Here is a 16,232-nt window from a genome sequence, read left to right as displayed (position 1 = left end):
CACTATATAAAAAAATTAATGCACAATTTAAAAAACAAAATTTATAGGTAGGTATATCGACTTCTCATTAAATTATATGAATTATTATGGCTTTGTCTGCCACAGTGTTTTTCTTTAAACTACTTAGGAACACTTTTACTGGCAGTCGGTGATGTCACTGAAAGGCAAGGTTCTGTTGCCATAGTCTCCTGAGTTTATTTTGAAAGCTAACTTACGGAACTCGCTTAAACAGCTTAGGAAAGACAAGCGCACACATATGAAGAAGTATTCCCTCATCACGGTGACATTTTCACTTTTAAACGGTCTCAAAAATTAACATGAAAAAGGAAACGAGAAAAAATACAAATTCAGGAGAAAAGAAAGATCCAGGAGATCAAAGTAAGTAAACAAATACATCAAATCTGGGTAAAATCCCTCAAATAACAGAATCTACTTTTCTAAAAATGTTGACAGTCTGTGTATAAAATGAAACATTTGAATCCTACCCATATGGAAAAGATATATATAAATCTTATAAAGTTTGTATCTGTCTTGTGTGAAACTTGTATGTTTTGGATACTTACTAAAACAATATATGAAAGTAATGAGAAAGTGGCCACTTTCATGAGTAAATCATATAAGCCTGATATGATTCACTGCATGAAGTAGGCCACATCTTACGCAAGTCTTTTATAAATTTGTACCATTTCTTTTCCATATGGGTATGTTTGACTGAAAACAGCATAATTACAACACGTCTAATCAAAGAAAGGTTAATGGGGCACTTTGTCTTTTGGTAAAATAATGTGACAAGTTTATTCTTGGACTCAGCAGTAAAAACAGATCAACAAGTGTCATGAAGATCTAAGTCTTAGTAGACCTAGTATGGACTCGTGTTGCTCTGTTTTTATCAAAAGGATAAACTTGTTATTATAATTTAACCAATACTTCCTAAAATGGCATCAAAATCCTTCCAGTCCTGATGTCGAGCACTCTTTTTCACTACTGTGTTGTTGTTGTTGTTGTTGTTTATAGACTCTAAGAGCAGGATGGCTAAAAGAAAGGCCAGTCCTGAAAAGAAGACCCCCGTAAAAAGAAGGAGGGTCACTGAGCAGGCTGCTCCTTCCACCAGCTCAGATACACACCAGGTCAAAGCAGTGAAGCGTAAGGCCCAGCAAGATGGAGCGGGCACAACCAGTGCACCGAAGAAGATTAAACTTGCTGAGCCTACGAGTGAAGACAGGGAGCAAGCGTCTTCCTCTGTGGACACTGGTAAAGGTAGGCTAATTAGTTGAGTGAGGGGTAGATTAAGTGCACAGCTGGTTGCTCGGTTTAAGATATTAGTGTTTGGGAGATATTTTTCTGTTGTACAGTTCATTTGCTGTTATGGAGTTCTTGTTACTGATGAAAAAAAAAGTGTATTTTTTGTTTCAAAATAGCTGATCTGCTCTATGCTAACATCTGCAAACAAATATAATTCTATAAAGTTGGTCTATATAGTGTGTAACTGTTGATATAGAGCGTTATTAAATTTATTGCTACTGCAATCATATGGCACGTTGACTTCTAAGGAAATTTTAGATGGCACTTATCATCAGAAAGGTTGCTGACTCCTGGGTTAGACCTTCATATTCATTTTTTTTTTAAACTTTTTTAAGAACGCATTTTAACATTGGACTCAAAAATAAATAAATCCCCCGCTAACAAAAAAGGCTCTTCAAGTGCCAAATTGCTTTATATTTCTTCACTTAAATATACGGCCGCAAGTAGGGCTGACATGGGCCCCAGGTTTGATGTGTTCTGCCGTAAACTGGACAAACCAACATAAGGATGGAAGCCACTGTGGGACTTTTTCAGTAAGTTGAGCATGTGTTTTATAAGTTAATCAGTAAATTAACACCAATAGCTAGTTAACCCATAGCTATTCACACAAATGAATAGCTATGAGAAAGGTGATACAACCTCAAAAACGTGGTTGTCTCTAGATTTAAAAAGAGAAATAAGGTCCAGTAGTTACACTATATAAAAAAATTAATGCACAATTTAAAAAACAAAATTTATAGGTAGGTATATCGACTTCTCATTAAATTATATGAATTATTATGGCTTTGTCTGCCATAGTGTTTTTCTTTAAACTACTTAGGAACACTTTTACTGGCAGTCGGTGATGTCACTGAAAGGCAAGGTTCTGTTGCCATAGTCTCCTGAGTTTATTTTGAAAGCTAACTTACGGAACTCGCTTAAACAGCTTAGGAAAGACAAGCGCACACATTTGAAGAAGTATTCCCTCATCACGGTGACATTTTCACTTTTAAACGGTCTCAAAAATTAACATGAAAAAGGAAACGAGAAAAAATACAAATTCAGGAGAAAAGAAAGATCCAGGAGATCAAAGTAAGTAAACAAATACATCAAATCTGGGTAAAATCCCTCAAATAACAGAATCTACTTTTCTAAAAATGTTGACAGTCTGTGTATAAAATGAAACATTTGAATCCTACCCATATGGAAAAGATATATATAAATCTTATAAAGTTTGTATCTGTCTTGTGTGAAACTTGTATGTTTTGGATACTTACTAAAACAATATATGAAAGTAATGAGAAAGTGGCCACTTTCATGAGTAAATCATATAAGCCTGATATGATTCACTGCATGAAGTAGGCCACATCTTACGCAAGTCTTTTATAAATTTGTACCATTTCTTTTCCATATGGGTATGTTTGACTGAAAATAGCATAATTACAACACGTCTAATCAAAGAAAGGTTAATGGGGCACTTTGTCTTTTGGTAAAATAATGTGACAAGTTTATTCTTGGACTCAGCAGTAAAAACAGATCAACAAGTGTCATGAAGATCTAAGTCTTAGTAGACCTAGTATGGACTCGTGTTGCTCTGTTTTTATCAAAAGGATAAACTTGTTATTATAATTTAACCAATACTTCCTAAAATGGCATCAAAATCCTTCCAGTCCTGATGTCGAGCACTCTTTTTCACTACTGTGTTGTTGTTGTTGTTTATAGACTCTAAGAGCAGGATGGCTAAAAGAAAGGCCAGTCCTGAAAAGAAGACCCCCGTAAAAAGAGGGAGGGTCACTGAGCAGGCTGCTCCTTCCACCAGCTCAGATACACACCAGGTCAAAGCAGTGAAGCGTAAGGCCCAGCAAGATGGAGCGGGCACAACCAGTGCACCGAAGAAGATTAAACTTGCTGAGCCTACGAGTGAAGACAGGGAGCAAGCGTCTTCCTCCGTGGACACTGGTAAAGGTAGGCTAATTAGTTGAGTGAGGGGTAGATTAAGTGCACAGCTGGTTGCTCGGTTTAAGATATTAGTGTTTGGGAGATATTTTTCTGTTGTACAGTTCATTTGCTGTTATGGAGTTCTTGTTACTGATGAAAAAAAAGTGTATTTTTTGTTTCAAAATAGCTGATCTGTTCTATGCCAACATCTGCGAAAAAATATAATTCTATAAAGGTGGTCTATATAGTGTGTATACCCATATGACTGAAGAAGAATTAGTTGAAATCTTTATTTCTTTATTTAAATCTTTATTTCAAATCTTTATTATTAGTTTATTCTTGGACTCAGCAGTAAAAACAGATCAACAAGTGTCATGAAGATCTAAGTCTTAGTAGACCTAGTATGGACTCGTGTTGCTCTGTTTTTATCAAAAGGATAAACTTGTTATTATAATTTAACCAATACTTCCTAAAATGGCATCAAAATCCTTCCAGTCCTGATGTCGAGCACTCTTTTTCACTACTGTGTTGTTGTTGTTGTTTATAGACTCTAAGAGCAGGATGGCTAAAAGAAAGGCCAGTCCTGAAAAGAAGACCCCCGTAAAAAGAAGGAGGGTCACTGAGCAGGCTGCTCCTTCCACCAGCTCAGATACACACCAGGTCAAAGCAGTGAAGCGTAAGGCCCAGCAAGATGGAGCGGGCACAACCAGTGCACCGAAGAAGATTAAACTTGCTGAGCCTACGAGTGAAGACAGGGAGCAAGCGTCTTCCTCCGTGGACACTGGTAAAGGTAGGCTAATTAGTTGAGTGAGGGGTAGATTAAGTGCACAGCTGGTTGCTCGGTTTAAGATATTAGTGTTTGGGAGATATTTGTGTGTATGATCTAATACGCTGATGTGCTTTTGCTGTTTTCCACATCTGCAGACTGCAGTCAAAACACAAAGGGGTGCACAAAAAATGGCAGAAACAAGTCTGCGGGAGACAGCAAAGAGTCACCCAAGAAAAAGAAAAAGGACAAAACCAAAAACGTCGTCCAAAATCCAGCAGCCGACCAGCAACGTAAGTAGCAAGCAGCTTGGCTTTTATACTCAGGTGAAGAGCAAAATGAACATTTAGGGTACAGCAGAGAGTAATTTGTGTCACAGCTGTAGTAAAACAACATTTGGGTCTTTTCAGGGGAATACCAAGCCAGATATGTGCAGGAGCACCATCTAGGAAATGGCGGCTGTGGAGCAGTGTTTGCTGGCTACAGGATAACAGATCATTTCCCAGTAAGTGTTCAGATGGTGGGAGTAAGACAGGCAGTAATGCAGATAACGGATAATATCGTCAGCTGAGCATTAAAGGTGCCGTTTTACACCTTTAATGATGTCATACTGAGGAAATGCTCACCAATGCTCTGTGTCTTTTAGGTAGCCATCAAACACGTTCCCAAGAACAGAATCCCCATCAAAGTGACGGTAAGTGTGCAACACTTGAACTGTTTTTACATTCCTGGACTGAGTGCAGCGTTCACCTGTGAAACATCTGTTCCTCATCATCCACTTTGTTGTAATATATCAGGATGAAAACGGGAAGGAAGTCTCAGTGGAAGTGGCCATTTTGCTGAAGCTTGCAGCTGAAGCAGATGGATCAGTGGGAACGTCGGCTCCTGTGTCTCTGTTGGACTGGTTTGACTTTGGCACAGAGCTGATCCTGGTGCAGGAGAGACCTGTCCCCGCGGTGGACCTGTTTGAATACATAAGAGAAAATGGAGGATGTTTACCAGAAGGAAAGGCCAAGGTAAGTTGACTGGAAGAGCCTTAGACTGTACAGCATTCAATCAAAGCATAGAGTATCAGAGAAGCATCAACCTGTTGACTCATTACTGTCTTTTTCATCTTTTCCAGGTCATTCTGAAGCAACTGGTTGATGCAGCAAAGGACCTGGAAGAGAAAGACATCTTTCACCGGGACATCAAGAGTGAGAACATTCTGATTGAGACCGGCTCAGATGTGCCTCGAGTTCGTATCATTGACTTTGGCCTGAGCTGCTTTGCTACGGAGCAATCGCAGTTCTGCTTCTTCTATGGTAACATATTCAGCTCCTGCTCTTCACAGATGTAGCAATTTGTGCCTTTTGTTTTAGAAGAAATTGTAATTGTGTCTGTTTATTAGGTACACCTATCCACAGCCCTCCCGAATGTTACTGGGGCAAAAAATACAGGCCTGGACCCACCACGGTGTGGCAAATGGGAGTGGTGCTGTACGAAGCGCTTCATGTGGGGGACTTTAATATCATGACGTTCATTGAAAACGAACTGAAATTCAACGAGCATCTGTCCCCACGTAAGAAAACATCACACTTCAAGATTCACTGATGGCTTGGATCACTGGAACTATCATCTTCATCTTTTCTCTCCTTTCTTTCTTTCCAGACTGCCGGAATTTCCTGGATGCGTGTTTAACCGATGTCCCGGAGAAGCGCCCAACGCTGGGGGACCTCCAGCGTCACCCCTGGCTCAGATAAACCCATCTCTCACACACACACATTTCATATATTATCATATAAGTGTGATACGTGACCTAACTTTCTTTTTTTGTCTTTCTTTCATTTTTTTGGTTTTTTTTAACAGGAAAAGGTTGTTTTTTGGGTTTTTTTGGCCAATTCTAAATTTTGCTATCCTGAAATTCCTGTAACCCCCCCCCCCCAGCCATCCCAGGAAAGGGGATCTCTCTTTGAATTGGCTTTCCCGAGGTTTCTTCCCATCATTCTGGCCCCCCGGGGAGTTTTTCCTCGTCTTCATAGAGAGCTTGGGCTGGGTCAGGAGCTTCATCAAAATTGGCCTTATTTGATTAGGTTAATGTAATAAAATTACGTTGATGTAATCAAAATTAGTAAAAATCAAAAGATTTAACTTAAACTTCCATTAAAACTTGTTTAACTCAACTTTGCTGAGAATACTCTTTCATTACCATGTCAAGGATTGTTTTTTACTCATGATGCATTTTGACAAGTAAGAAAACTGAAAACTCAATCAGGTTAAAGTATGCACAACGAAAGTCACACTGTCACTGCTCTGAAGACTTGCATCTGTTGCCCTAACCTCTAATGCGTCTCAACAGATTTCCTGGATCTAACAGAGGTTGCAACAGTTTTTCCTTCCCACTGTTGCTGATTGTTTGCTCATAGTGGGCTCTCTGATTGGTGGGATTCATTTTCTAATAGTATAGGGTCTCTGCCTTCCAATGTAAAGTGCCTCTAGACAACAGATGTGACTTGTTGCTATAGTTAAGGTTGAATTGAATCATTAATGTCCATTCAGTAGTGAAAATTTTATATTTCTTAATAGGGGTGGGTTTTGATGATCGATTTATCGATTAAAATCGATTCTGGCTTGGATAACGTGATATCAATTCATTAAAACCTGAATCGATTTTTAAATAGAAATTTATTTTGCCCGAAACGCCAGAATCTCAGGTTAAACCTCACAAAATTTCTACAACCACCAAACCGCTAAAACAGTAAATGAGAGCAGGTACACGGATACTGCACAAAGACGTGAACACAAAACGCGGACCCGACGGATCAGAATCACTGAGATGTGGCTTTCTCACCCGCCGGCACGTACGCTTAGCTGTGTCTCTAATCAAACCTCTGTAACTTTGCTCTGCTTCACTTCGTTTTTGACTGCACAATATTTTTAATGTCATCTGCTATAAAAACCCAGACCAAGTCTCGCAAGCGTCAGCTTTCTTTTTATAGATATAAAAATATAGATATGTACTGATAAGTACCATCTGTAGCTTAGAACATTAAACACTTATTGTACTTACTGTAAGGAACAACAAGATAAGTAAAACAACACAATACATTCTCACAGTTCCCGACTGTATTGGTGTTTTGTTTAGTTTTTTTCAAATGTTTCTGAGCTTAATCGGCGGGAAAAATACATTGTGTAAACTTAACAGGTAGCTAACGAAAGCGAGTGACTCACCGGGACAAATAACTCCAACACAAGTAATTCGACACACGTTATTCCCTTTGTGGTCAGAGTTCGGGGCCTAATAAAAGAGTAGCTTATTAGCATTGATATGTAAAAAAAAAACAAAACAATTTGGTCTCATTATCTAGTTTGCAGCACTGCATACTTTGTTGAAAAAACACTTGACCGCCATTATTCATGTTCTTTGATTTCTCCAGTGCCTTCAACACCATTCTTCCCTCGGTTCTAAAGGACAAGCTGGTGAACTCTGGAGTGGACCATCACCTCACTACCTGGATCCTGGACTACCTCACCGACCGACCACAGTATGTGAGGACTCAGGGCTGTGTGTCGGACAGGGTCGTCTGCAGTACGGGGGCCCCACAGGGAACGGTTCTGGCTCCGTTCCTCTTCACCATCTACACTGCAGACTTCTCCCACAATTCCACCCAGTGCTTCCTGCAGAAGTTCTCTGATGACTCTGCAATAGTCGGCCTCATCACTGATGGGGACGACAAGGAGTACAGAGGTCTGACCCAAGACTTTGTGGACTGGTGCCAGCTGAACTACCTCCAGATCAACGCCAGTAAAACCAAGGAACTGGTGGTAGACTTCCGCAGGCACAAGCATTCTCCACTGCAACCACTGAACATCCAAGGTATGGACATTGAGGCTGTGGACAGCTACAGGTACCTTGGTGTTCATCTGAACAATAGACTGGACTGGACTCATAACTCAGACGCCCTCTACAGGAAAGGGCAGAGCAGGCTGTACTTGCTGCGGAGACTCAGGTCGTTTGGAGTGGAGGGCCCACTCCTGAAGAAATTCTATGACTCTGTTGTGGCTTCTGCTATCTTTTATGGCGTGGTCTCTGCTATCTTTTATGGCGTGGTCTGCTGGGGCGGCAGCATCTCTGCTGGGGACAGGAAGAGACTGAACAGGGTGATCCGAAGGGCCAGCTCTGTTCTAGGATGCCCTCTGGACCCAGTGGAGGTGGTGAGTGACAGGAGAACGGCGGCTAAGCTGTCATCCCTGATGGACAACATCTCCCACCCCATGCAGCAGACTGTGACAGCACTGAGCAGCTCCTTCAGTGGGAGACTGCGGCACCCACGGTGTGGGACGGAGAGATTTCGCAGGTCTTTCCTCCCCACTGCTGTCAGACTCCATAATAAAGACTTTAACTGATCAAGCACACACATCCATACATATGCAATAATACTAAGTGCAATAATCCTTTCTGTCATCGTTGTATTTTTACTCAGTTGTATATAGTATTTGTATTTGTATTCTATTTTTATCTTATTGTATATTTATTTTTATTTTATTCTACTGTATATAGTATTTTATTTTATTCTATTCTGTACAGTTGTGTACTGTATTTATTCTTATTGTATTCTAATTTTTGCCTCATAACTTTTGCACTGTCCACTTCCTGCTGTGACAAAACAAATTTCCCACGTGTGGGACTAATAAAGGTTATCTTATCTTATCTTATCTTATCTTATTGCGAAGCTCTCATAGGAAGAGACAGCCAATGCTTCCTGCGCACAAGACGCAAGGTCGTAACGCAGCAAGACTGCATCAAAGCGCCCCCTTGTGACAATAATAGGCAATCGTTTTAGATGACAAGAGGGGAATTTGCAGCCCTGTATTTCGCATGGGTTAGACCAGGAGTCGGCAATCCTGGGCACTCCTGCCACACAGCTGGCACGCGAAGGGTTAACTGATGGCACGACACCCAGTGAATTAATCCGAGAAGGTGTATTAAAAAATTAATGGCCGTGCCAGCGGAGCACATCCAGTGGCGTGTCGAGAAAATTTTTGTTGGGGGGGCCAGGTAGGGGCACAGATTTGGAGAAGGGTGGCAGATGTAATTGGCAGATAATGTTAAAAACAATTCTACCAACCGTTAACCATAATTCAATAATCCTATAAACCTAATAACCGAATGCACTTTTAACTCTTATTAGAATGAGATTTTAACCACTACGGTGCAAAGTTTTTAGATACTGCGTTGATAAAGTACAAGAGATACAATCAGTGCTTTGTCAGTGTTTACTCAGCATTCAAGAACATCAATATTTGCATAGTATTTTTACTGACATGTAGTGCACATATGTTTTGGGCAAAAACATCTTTGAATATTAAAATACGAACATTTTTAACATACAATTGGCAAATTAGCCAGTTCCAATGCAAAACTTTATCTGCCTGTTAAAAAAAAAGAAGATAATCTTCTCACAAACTGGTGTTTGATTTTGAAACAGGAAAAAAGTGGGGAAACAAATGAAAAGACTAACATTTGAATAAAACCTGAAAGCAAGTAAATACTTTATATGCTGCCTTATGATAAACTTTGGTAATATTGATGTATAAAGAACAACACTGGCTGATGATGAAATACAGTCAGCTGGCATGGTGACACTGCCAGTATTAACCTGCAGGGCTGGACTGGGACAAAAAATTAGGCATTTTGACTACAGACCGGCCCACCAGGTATTAAAGCCATAAAGCCTTTGAATGAAAACAAATGCTGTTGTGACAGTGATGTACACAGTCTTTTTGGTATATGTATGATTTCTATACATTTTACGTCAGATAAAAACTTTGTTCGCAAGATTTAGATAATTATTTAATAAAAACTAGGTATTTTAAATGAGAATAAAAAAGAAAAGTATTTCCTTGTGCCCCCCTTTCCCTGTTAATGCCCTACCTGGCCCCCTGGAAACACTTTGCTAGACCCGCCCCTGCACAGTTACCAGTTGTCAGCTACTTAGAAAAGGATCCTGGTGTTATTTGTCTCTCAGAAACAGTTCATAACTTCAACTCATTCACGTCACCCAAAAGGTAAACCTGTTTCTCCATCACAGCTCTGATGATCCAGTAAGGACATCTCCTGGTTTCATCCTCATGTTTCCCTCTCACCACATATCCAAACCGACATCATGACCAGCAGCTTTACAGCTGTGGCTCCAGCAAACATCAGCTGATACTAGAAATTAATATTAAATAAATTCTAACAACAGCTGATCAAGCTTAAAAGTGCTGCTGTTGTTTAGCGCGACATCCGCTGGTTTCCTGTTTCTGGCACAAAGTGGGCGATAAATAAACAAGAGAGAAAAGCTGATCAGCTGATCATTGATCAGTTTCATGATTGAAGTAGCAACAGGAGAGGCAGGGTGAGAGAATGAGAGAAGAAGAGGCAGCTGTGCAGCGTAACGACAGAATAACTCCAGCTTTGTGTCTTTTTTTCATTATAGCGAAAGTCCGGGACAAACTGCGTCTCTTCTCAGCTCAATACGAAACGTGTAATATTTTCTCTGAATGAGGGACCATTCCATTTTTTTAAGGAGCCGTTGGCAACTCTACTAACCTTATGAATAAAATAAAGTTCACTATCAGTAACATCATAGCACCCACCCAGCTGTATATAAACTCCGTCAAGCTGGCTAGAACGCAGTACGAGTTTTTGCAACTGAGGGTAAAAAGTCAGCACAACGAAAATAAACTCCACCTAAACTTGGTTTATATCTGACCCAGATAGACTGCAGGGCCCTATTTCAGGAAGCCGGTTTAGAAAACTCAGAGTGAAAAACGATACTCAGGGTTGAGTAACCCCGAACTGTCCAACTCGGAATATTCGGTTTCAGAAAGGCTGATAACAATTAGTTCAATCAACGCGGAGTTGCTTTAACCCCAAGTTAAGCGCGCGCACGAGGATACATAAAGCCCTGATCAGTGGAGCACAGATTAAGCGAGTCACCATGGAGACGGAGGGAAAGAAGGCGCGGTCAATGTATTTTACAGCACTTGAGGCCGAAATTCTGATGGCAGCATATGCTGATAACATGCAAATTTTGCAGAAAAAAAGTAACACAGCCTCAGCTGCAAAAGAAAGGGAGCATGCATGGCAAAACATAGCCGACAGAGTCAATGCGTGAGTGTTAATTTAAACATTGATCTAGGGATTTCCACCCATTTAACACGTTATTTTATTATATTTTATTTTGTGTTTTATACAGTTTATTTTGTGATGTGATTTGAGCGCAGGTGCAACCCAACAGGCCCCCAACGTTCCTGGCAGCAAGTAAAAATGAAATATAAAAATATAGTCCAAACAGGTAAGGTGTAATTGTATTATGAGCCATAGTGCTTGGTCTGTTTGTCCGATGTAAATCAATTGCAGTTAGAGGCTACATTAATTTCCCCTCTGTAAGCACTTATTGAAATTATCTGAGCACATTACAAGTACATATTTGCTTACTCTGTATACTCAAATGTGACCCGTTATGGCCACTAGAAAAAAAACGGAGGCCTGAAAAACAGGTGGGGGTCCTCCACCACCACCACTCACAGAGCCTGGCCACTTGGCTTCCACATTTGTGATAATGTTGGCAGCATCACATATGATCTTCACAGTGCAGAGAACACAAATTAGCATCCATTACTATAATGAAATAATTTGTTAGTTTGAAATGCTACAGGGAACCATGTACCTGTGCATTAATGCTGTGGAAAGACTTCCTGTTCACATAGTCTCCTTCATTTACTGAAGGAGCAATGATTGGAATGTGAGTGCCATCTATACAGCCAATCACGCCTGGGAACCCTGAGAATAAATGTAAAATTTAAGTAGTAGTTCAAGTATCACCACATCATGAATTAAGTTTCGTTCATCCTGCTATCTGCAATTTTGTGGCATCCCTCTTTGATAAATCTTGTGGGTCTATGACCGGGGAACACCACAAACGAGTACAGGAGACGTTTCAGTGCAACTGTAACATTCCTGACTGCCCGACAGACGGTAGCCTTGGAAACGTGCTCAGCGTCACCAATATTATACAGAAAGCTCCCGTTTGCAAAAAACCGAAGTGCGATACAAATAATATGTACAGAACTGAGAGAATGTCCGCGATGTGTCACATGAGCAATATTAGGCCTGAGGATGTTATTCAAATAAATTATAGATTGTGCTGAAAAACGGTAACGTTCACACAGGAAATCATCAGGAAATGATAAAATGTCCAAACGCGCTCTAATCACTCTCTCCCGGCGGAGAGCTCTGCGGAGAATTTGGGCTTCAACATCTACTGGCTCTTCAAGGAAGGGGCACGCCATGTCTGACACTTCCTACTGTCAGGTTTCCGACAAAGAGGTGGGGACAGTCAGGGTTAGTTGAAGTAAACCTGCTAGGGGGCAGGTTAGCTTCACGGAGTGTGTTGTCATAGTAACTCGCTCAGAATTAATCTAAACTCGCTTTGTGAAACCGAAAACCCAGAGTTTTCGTTAACTCAGGGTATACTTACTCAGATTTTGCTCTAAACCGGCTTCCTGAAATAGGGCCCCGGTCATAACTTCTTACCTGAAGTTCAGTTCACCTGACACTCAGACTGGCGGCTGCTTCGGGTCTCTCCTCCTGCCTCCCCTTCCCTCATCCACGTGCTGGCCTCTGTGGAAGCCCCGCCATAGCCACCACCAAACAACTGAGTTATTTTTACACATCGACCTGCATCTGGCCAATCCACCACCTCTCATTGTTCGTGCCCTTACAAAAAAAAATTAAAAAATAAGTCACCGGGCATATGCCCGGTATGCCCGATGGCCAGTCCAGCTATGTTAACCTGCAACCAAATCTGCAGCTCAATACAGTAATGTTACGACTTAGATTATATCTTATAACTCATAACTCTTATGTTAGCTGCCCTCAGTAGCATACTGTCTGAAATATTCAACGGCTGCAATAATTCTTTAAGTGTTATTTTTTTCCTTGGTATTCTAATTTCACCGAAGTTTACTAAACTCAGCAAACTTAATATTACTTACCGGGACATTTATTCTGTCCTCATTTTCTTTCACCGAAAAATTGTTTCCTGCAGTGCTGTCTTTCGTGCTTGGCTCTCCTACCTTTGCTAACGTGATGCGCATAGCGCTGAAGCCGATGCTGCATTCACTTACACTCGGATATCTGAGCTTCACCGTGAAAACATAATCGGACATTTGATATTTGATTGAATTTTATTGTTTTGCCTTTGGGGTGGCACCTGGGGTGGCCAGTCTGGTGGCCACCCCGCTGGACACGCCACTGCTGACACAGGACCTGAGAGATACATCTGGACCTTCATTTCGTCCATGTCAACGTCAGTGTAAGCGTGGCTCTCAATAAACCATTCTTCCATAAGGGAAACAAGGAGAAAAGGCTGAGGTATCCGAAATTATAAAAGGAGTTTTAAAGGAGTTCCCACTATGATTGTGCTACTGTAACATTAGCAGTGAATTAAATAACATTATTGGCCAAAAAAAAGTGCTTCATTAAGTTTTTTGAATTTGCTGTCATCTATCAAAACCTTTCTGGTGCTGGTAAGTTGTAGAACAGCTTGCTGTGAGGATGTATTCGAACAGTGCAGATGCAAGTTAGATTAAACATGATAGGAACTTGGTTGTAGCAAAGAAATGAAGAAGGCTTCCTTTTACATGACAGGTTTAACATATTTAATGAGTAAACTGTCTGCAAGAACATACACAGTAATTAAGATGTACATTGACTCCAGACCCCAGCAAGCAGTTTTTGGTAATGGAAACAACGTGTTTAGGTTCCATTACACTTGTATCCATGGAAGTAATAATAAATGGAAAGTTAGGGTATATTAAAATATTGTATACACACTTAAGATTAAAATTCTAGTTTCCATTGTGAGCTCATTACAAACCACCATTCAAATCCTCAGAAATCTACCACCACAAAACACATACTGAATGTGGTACAATCTGCTAACTCTTTATTAATGGAAATTTGTACATTTACTTACTGCAGGAAACTTGGTGACTCTGTTTAAACACCTGTTATCTACAATATAATGTTACGATCAGATAGGAATTCATGTGCTAAACTTTGGATTTTCAAATATCAAACATGGGTGCAGTAAACTGTGTTTCCTAATGAATAACAACTAAAGAAACAACTAGCATTTAAAACGGCTGCCTTAGCTGAGATCAAGTGGACACAGCTTTTTTGCTTTGCACTGCTGATGCATTGTGGAGCATCGAGTCCGTGGTCCAATGAGGTCTCTTCTGTGTGTTTCAAGACCATCTGTGTCTGCATCAGCCTGTGGAGGTGGGTGAAGAAGAAGAGGTTATTATACACACTGTGAAAAGTCTGCTGTGTATATTGTAGTTCACAGGCTACTACAGGTTGTGTATCATTACTTTAAAGGATGGGTTTACTTATGTATTTATCTGCCATTTGTTCACATAATGTTAACGTTAGAAAGTAAAGAAAAATCTTGTAATTTATGATGCATCTAAATAAATTTCATGTAAGTGTTCACAAATGTGTATATTATGTGATAACTTGGTTTGATTTATACAATCCAGTGTTTCTCAATATAATAAATCTTAATCTTAATATGGCTTAGAAGAGAAGTTGTTTCTTCACTTTGGAAAAAGCAAAAGTGTACAACTTGGGGAAAAATGTGCATTACAGTTCAAATCTTATTTTACATTCTACATATTTTTCACTGTCACTGTCGTTACTATTACATTTTCATCTTCTCTCCCCGCTTAGGTCTTTGTGGACAGAGTGTCCCAAAACCTATCCAAATACAGTGGGTGAGAGGGAGCATACACTTCATAATACCCTCGTAAGGCACAGATAATCAATCACACTGACCTTCGAGCAACATGAAGTCTCAAGTTTACCCGACCAATATATTTCCACAGGCTGACCTAACACAGCACACACAGAATGAACTCTGTACACTGTAGTCACTTTTTATGTGCAGGATTTACTGCATGGTTGATGTATCGGTCTGGGTTACACTGTAAAGGCCACCCCAATATTTGCATCAACATATTAACAGCTGTAATGATAAGCCATAGCACATCATCACATCCAATATTATACAGTGATGAAACCATATGATAGAGTGCTTTCAATTCACTTTCTGAGCAACACAAATAAAAACACTGACAGGATTAGAAATTAACATATTGACACTAAAGGTTTACTACAAATGTTCCTTTGTCATAAGTCATATTGTCATTTTCTAGCTCTCACAAAATGTGCTAACCAGAGGTTACTGAACACATCCAGTAAATAACAGAAGATCAAAGTATTTGGGACAGGGCACGCAGACTTAGTTCCTTAAAAGCATTTGTATCACATAGGAAAACATGTCATTAATGATAATAATTAGGAGGTGTGGCCCAGTAGGGTTTTTTTTCACATAGTGTATTTAATTACCTTAAATCTGTTTCTCTTCCTGTCCCATCTTAAACTGAGATTTCACTGCATCTGTATCAGTGATGGAGATAAGTAAACAAGGCAAGTAAAAGTATTTATTTTAATCATAAAAAAGTCATTTTTTATGAAACAATATTTCTGACTAAACGTCTTGAAGTGTCACTTGAAGCTGTATCAGCAGGTAAGGTTTAATATTGTAGCTGTCCTACAGGGACCACACAGTGAGAAAAAGTCAAGCACAACATCTAATAAACATCAAATTTATAAAATCATGTAATGTGTATTTATATCAAAACTCTCAGGGTGTAAGTGTAAGTAGCTATTGTAAATATTGTGCTGCAGAATTATACAAACTGCAAATACCAGCAAAAGTGGAACAAAAGACACATCCAAATTTGTGCTGTGCTCTTTGTTTTTCATATTATTTTTGCTTCCGCTTACATTCAAACTGGTGTGAATTCCTGCTTCTCTGCCAGTCAGTTCAGTCAGTTCTTGCTACCCAGTCTTATCTTGAGTTTATTATAATGTCAGTGAATTTTATCACTATAGTTTCAAATTCTTGAGCAAAGAAGAGCAAATTTATAAACATCAAAAAGCTTTACCTTTACCTGAGATTTAAATCTGCATGTTGCTGAAGTGAAGTTTCATCTGTTCCTTTCAACTTGCTTCTCCAAGTCTTGCTTCACAAATCTTCCAAACTTTCCCCCATTTAGATCTTGGGAATTGTTTACTCTTACATAAAACCTCTAATTTAGGTATCTTTTGGTTCTCTTTCTTATTAGATGAAAAACAGTACTACCACAAATT

At 39.8% G+C, this 16,232-nt stretch overlaps 1 protein-coding gene across 2 annotated transcripts in view; it reads left to right on the top strand.

Moving 5' to 3' along the window:
- LOC113024198 (MAP/microtubule affinity-regulating kinase 4-like) overlaps positions 1-16,232 on the top strand; it is a 597,794-nt gene continuing 581,562 nt past the window's right edge. Inside the window, exons 1-11 of one of the 2 annotated variants that reach the window (XM_026171069.1) lie at positions 2-378; positions 1,015-1,257; positions 3,004-3,246; positions 3,767-4,009; positions 4,144-4,278; positions 4,396-4,490; positions 4,632-4,679; positions 4,783-5,001; positions 5,109-5,289; positions 5,376-5,546; positions 5,636-6,575. In XM_026171069.1, the coding sequence (XP_026026854.1) occupies positions 318-378; positions 1,015-1,257; positions 3,004-3,246; positions 3,767-4,009; positions 4,144-4,278; positions 4,396-4,490; positions 4,632-4,679; positions 4,783-5,001; positions 5,109-5,289; positions 5,376-5,546; positions 5,636-5,727 (1,731 nt within the window). In that variant the 5' untranslated portion in view covers positions 2-317 and the 3' untranslated portion in view covers positions 5,728-6,575. Of the gene's footprint in view, positions 379-1,014; positions 1,258-3,003; positions 3,247-3,766; positions 4,010-4,143; positions 4,279-4,395; positions 4,491-4,631; positions 4,680-4,782; positions 5,002-5,108; positions 5,290-5,375; positions 5,547-5,635; positions 6,576-16,232 lie in introns of those variants that run through there. The other variant, XM_026171068.1, reaches the window with a different exon arrangement.

Source organism: Astatotilapia calliptera, chromosome 6, assembly GCF_900246225.1.
Source record: "Astatotilapia calliptera chromosome 6, fAstCal1.2, whole genome shotgun sequence".
Classification (NCBI taxonomy): domain Eukaryota; kingdom Metazoa; phylum Chordata; class Actinopteri; order Cichliformes; family Cichlidae; genus Astatotilapia; species Astatotilapia calliptera.
Note: the sequence above shows the minus strand (reverse complement) of the source record. Positions and strands in the feature narration are given on the sequence as shown.